Here is a 5,551-nt window from a genome sequence, read left to right on the forward strand (position 1 = left end):
TCGGACATGACTGAAGCGACTTTAGCATGCATGCATGCATTGGAGAAGGAAATGGCAACCCACTCCAGTATTCTTGCCTGGAGAATCCCAGGGATAGAGGAGCCTGGTGAGCTGCTGTCCATGGGGTCACTCAGAGTCTGACACAACTGAAGTGACTTAGCAGCAGCAGCAGCAGTCAAGAAAAGATGAAAGAGTTGTTGAGGAAGTAGTAGAAAATTGAGGAGAGAGAAAACAATCATGGAATAGTGATTTCAGAGAGTGAGAAGCCAAGCTTCCTAGAAGAAAAGAATAAATTAGGTGTAGGAGAGTTGAATGCTATTTGAGGTTTGAGGCCCTGAATTTCCTATGAAATCACTGAAGCCAGGTAGATAATTTTCTTCAAAAATAACCAGCTGATAAAACATACATATGGAGAAGCCAAACAAGTGGTTGCATTCTGCTAGACTGGACCTATTTCAAGCAGCGTGGAACATGGGTATTGAGACTGTCTGCAAAAGAACTGCTACAGGACTAGATCATTATCTCCAACCTGAGCACAGAGGGAAGTGAAATCAGGAGATTCAGATGGTCAGTGAAAACGTAGTGAGGTTAAGGCTTCATTTCAATTTTAAGACTGATTCATTCTGGCAAGTAGGAGTTGGGACAAACTGGAGAAGGTGGATGTTAATTTTTGACAGGCAGGGTATTTCTATGCAGAGTCTAACAGGAGAAAATTAAGGAGTTAGATCAATCTAGATTGGAATCAAATGTGTGTTAGACTCTGTACTGGGCACTTTCCTGTTATTTTATTTAATCCTCCTAATAACCCCATGCTTTGGGTAAGATAAATGCTTGTTTTATAGATGAGAAAATAAATTAGAGAGGATCGAATGGTTTGCCCAGAAGCATCTGATAAGGATTTGAAGCCAGACCTTCTGATCCTGAATCGAATGCTCATCCTTTGACAGCAGCAGTAATACTTAAACTCTAGGGTTAAAGAGAATCATCAAATAGGCAGGCTGGAGATGACTGAATCAAGCCATAAGGCTGAGGCCAGATTCAGTGTTCTCATATAAAGGGACTAAATAGTAGACAGGTAGCCCTGAATAGAACTTTCTGACTCAGGATAAAAAATCAGTTCTTTCTGATTAGCCAGATAAGTAGCAATGGGTTAGGGCTACTTGGACCATGACCCAAATCATGGAGCTGAAGACAGGAAAATCCTTGTTGTCTCAGTTCCAACTCAGTCCTGGAAAAGGACTGGCTAGAAGTTCAGTAGCAAGCAGTGCCAACCAGGGAGAAAGGGAAGGAAAGAGATGGAGCAGGAATCCACATTGGGCCCGATATCAACTCTCTCCAGTGTGAATGACACAATCCTGGAGTCCCAAACCGGACAGAACTGCAAGTATTATCAAGGGAGAGTTGCAGCCCTTGGCATGAAAATACAGAAAGAGAACCGGCAGGCTAAGAATGGGTTCTTATGTTCTTCGCAGATCCTAGCTGGCCTCCTTTACTTCACCTAAAATACCTGAGGCTGAGCCCACAGCCTGTCTCCACTTTATATCTCTAGACTCTAAAGCTACACTGTCCAATACAATAACCATAGCCATAGTTGGCTATATACATTGAAGTATAGATTAAATTAAAAATTCAGTTCCTCAGTCACACTAGCCACATTTCAACTGCTTAATAGCCATATGTGGCTAGTAGTTACCACATTGGACAACACAAATAAGAAACCATTCTTTTGATGCAGAAAGTTCTGTTGGCAGTGCTGGTCTAGAAAACAAGAATCAGAGAATAGAATGAACATTCCTTATTTACATCATGTGGGACCAGCCATGGGCCAGCAGGCCGAGAGACGTGCAGAAGACTGAAATTATTACCAACAGGTCCATCCTGTTCTCCACAATACCCATACGCACCTTACTCCATTCCTTATTTATTTCTAAATATAATATATATAAATTATATACAATATAATATATTTATTATTTCTAAATATAATATAACTGAATAGAACCATCAGACACAAAAGTACAGGCAAGAATGATTTACCAGAACCATAGGGTCCAGCGATGTTAGACTCAAGTTTGGATAAGGTGTGTCAGACCACAAAAATTTATCTCTATCTTCCAGCTATGTTTGAAGATTCAGTTTCTGGCAGGCAGGTGCTTGGGAGATACACAGCACATAGCCTCATTCTTGCACATTATATAGAACACTTCATTCTGTTCACACGTTTCTCTGCATCTTCCCAACTTATTCCAACACTTCATGGCTGAAATTAAAAGGAAAAGGAGAGGGGTGGATCAGTCTAGAAATAAGCAGCAGGTTGGGGAAGGGGGAGGCCAAAGACCAACAGAAAAGACAGTTACAGGGAAATCAGGGGACATGTGAAGAAAAAGCCCCCCTAAGGCATCCTCCAGGTTTAAGGGAGGTTACAGTCACTGTCTTTCCCTTTTTCTCACTTGTGTCCCCAGTCACAATCCCAAAGTTCTCCCCACTCAGTGACCTGGGACCTACTTGGCTGCTTCCCCACCCCAACCAGCTCCCTTTGGGGAGGCAAGAGGGCCCCTCTCTCCAGGGTTTCATCTCTCCCATATTATAAGGTACCCAGGTAGGGTTTCATTCCCCCCCCCTCCCCTTTATAAGGTACACAGGTACCCAGGTGTCAATTAACCATCTTTTCCCTTTACTTTTGGGTACCCTCTCTGACCATATCAACGAAAAGGGACAGGAATCTGAAATACATCCATCAGAACATCTGCAAGTTTTCTTTGTTGTTCATTCTGTCGGTTGTGTCTGACCCTTTGCGACCCCATGGACTACAGCTCGCCATCTATGGAACTCTTTTCCACATTCCAGAGCTTTTCACTGGTCTTGACAGGTCAAGATAATTAGAAACAGCTCTCTGGTACAACCTCAAGTAGCCCAGGTAAATTGAGGTTGCCTGAGAGAGTAGAATCAGAATCCTCAAACAATCAGAAATCAAGGAACCGTTTTCATAGAGGCAAGAATACATCAAAATTCAAATCATCCCAAGGAATGTTTTTGGGAAAACTCCCATTTCCTCCATACTCTGTGTCCAAGTCTCTCCCCTCCAAGTACCCACCCTGTCTTCGCCATCACCTTGTTCAACTTCTCCAGAGCCAACCGTAGAGAGAAGGTCAGAGTGGTCAACTAATGCCACTGAAAAATCAGCACCAGGGAACTCAAACTTCCCCTTTTGAGTTTGAGAGATATCCTAGATATGGTTAGCGAGATATCCAAAGGCCATTCTCCCTGCCCAAGGCCATTCTCCCAGCCCAAGCTATTAGAGCCCCCAGAATTCCCTAAATATGCATCAGGTTCCCTGACCCACTTTCTCTTGGGAAAGATCCTGGTTACCTGGGGTGACCTGGGCCAGGAGCAGGGTAATGGTCAAAATTAGAAGGAACTTCATGAATTATGGATAGAGATAGGAGGCTTCTAGGCTGGCAAGACAGTCAGAGGACTCCATGCTGAGCAGTCCAGACTGGTATTTATTGCCCCAATGAGCATGGTAGAGCCATGATCAGTGAACCAGAAAGGGAACAGTCATTTAAGATTAGACAGACAGATATGTAATCAACCACAGTAGTAGAATGGCTGTTGGACACGCCACCTTCTTCTGCTCTTCCAGCCATACATATATATTTGTCTCACCACTTCCACCCCCAGAGTTTGGCAATCACCATTCTAGTCTCTGTTTCTATGAGTTGGACTTTTTATTTATTTATTTATTATTATTTTTTTTTTTTAGTGGAGTGCAGTTTATTACACCAGCGGGCCCAAGGCAGAGTCTCCTCTTAGCCAAGGAACCCGACCAGTTTTTTGTGAAAACCTTGTATACCCTAAGTGAATCGAAGTTGCTCAGTCGTATCCAACTCTTTGCGATCCCATGGACTGTAGCCTACCAGGCTTCTCAGTCCATGGAATGTTCCAGGCAAGAGTACTGGAGTGGGTTGCCATTTCCTTCTCCAGGGTGAGTTGGACTTTTTAAAAAAAAATTTTTAGATTCTACAAAGAAGTTATATCATGCAGCACTTGTCTTTCTGTGTCTTGTTCCCCAAATCTTTTGTTGAGGTAACTTTTTAATTGCATTATATACGTTTTACATGTATTTTAACTTCTGTATACACTACAAGATGCTTACATGTACTACTGGAAAAACCATAGCTTTGACTATATGGACATTTGTCGGCAAAGTGATGCTCTGCTTTTTAGTACACTGTTTAGGTTTGTCATAGCTTGCTTTCCAAGGAGCAAGTGTGTTTTAATTTTGTGGCTGCAATCACTGTCCGCAGTGATTTTGTAGCCCAGGAAAATAAAATCTGTCTCTGCGGCTTCCACTTTTTCCCCTTCTATTTGCCATGAAATAATGGGAAGGATACCATGATCTTAGGTTTTTTAATGTTGAGTTTTAAGCCAGCTTTTTCACTCTCTTTTTTCACCCTCATCAAGAGGCTCTTTAGTTCCTGTTCACTTTCTGCCATTAGAGTGGTATCATCTGCACATCTGAGGTTGTTTTCTCCTAGCAATCTTGATTCAAGTTTGTGATTTCACATGATTATGAGGGTAAAAATCAATAAATCAGTAAAATAAATAGGAAAAGGCTTTGTATAAGGCCAATGATGACAAATTCGTCATAATAACTGAGCCAACCCTTGGCAGCAGAGGAATGAAAAAGGAAATGGTGCTCTATTGACAAGTGGCTTACTTCTAAGGATTAGTAGTGAGAAAATTAGCCCTGGAACTCATTTCCTCTCCTTCTAGAAAGGACTGTAGAAAAGAAACCTGAGGTGCCATTTGAGTTTCAAGACCAGAGGGCACAACTTTCTCCATTTTTGAGAAAGGAAATGTTTCCAGTTAGAAGAGTAGGACACTTGGCTAAGAGTCTTGAAGGACTGGAGACTGAGAAGTGGGGAAACTCACAGGGGCTCCACTCTTACAGAAATTTAAAGGGCTTCCTTTGTACATCCAAAGAACCCTTAGGGATACAGAGTTTCTCTTAGTATTGTACTCTTCTTTTGAGATCTACTTCTCCTTCAGTGAAGAAATCCATCATAGCCCTGCATGTTTATTCTTCTGATTGTTGATTAGCAGAATAAGGTAACCTAATGAAGAGATGACCTGAACCCATTATGTACATTATCTAACAGGTTTTCATCATTAGAGGAGACTCTCATAACAAATCCTTTCCCATCTGGCACAAGGTACTATAAAACAAAATGCCCTGGTAACTTCACAAGCTGAAAAGGGATCCCCCCACACCTGAGCTATATTCATCTCCATCTCTGGGGTATCCAGCATTCTTCAGCTTAGACATCTCCACTTCCTCATTTCTACTGATAGCCAATTATTTTGCCATGACTTTCATTCAAAGCTCTCCAAGAAAAATAATCTGACTGGCTAAAAAGAATCTGATTCACTAGCTAATAGACATAAACTATTGTAAAAGGACAGAAAACAATAGAACCACCTCTCTTACTGATATCTACAAATGTGAGATTTTCTCTATTGTCAAGCATGAAGTCATAGGCACCTGATG

At 41.8% G+C, this 5,551-nt stretch overlaps 1 protein-coding gene across 1 annotated transcript; it reads right to left on the reverse strand.

Annotated features, from left to right (window-relative positions):
* Nucleotides 1-2,118: 2,118 nt before the first annotated feature.
* Nucleotides 2,119-3,699, reverse strand: LOC133259553 (beta-defensin 121-like). Its single transcript, XM_061437173.1, has 2 exons — nt 3,370-3,699; nt 2,119-2,260 (listed from the first exon to the last, which is right to left on the reverse strand). The coding sequence occupies exons 1-2, from the start codon at nt 3,422-3,424 to the stop codon at nt 2,133-2,135; spliced, it is 183 nt and encodes a 60-aa protein (XP_061293157.1). The 5' UTR covers nt 3,425-3,699; the 3' UTR covers nt 2,119-2,132.
* Nucleotides 3,700-5,551: the final 1,852 nt, after the last annotated feature.

This window comes from Bos javanicus, chromosome 13 (genome assembly GCF_032452875.1).
Source record: "Bos javanicus breed banteng chromosome 13, ARS-OSU_banteng_1.0, whole genome shotgun sequence".
In the NCBI taxonomy this organism is placed as follows: Eukaryota; Metazoa; Chordata; class Mammalia; order Artiodactyla; family Bovidae; genus Bos; species Bos javanicus.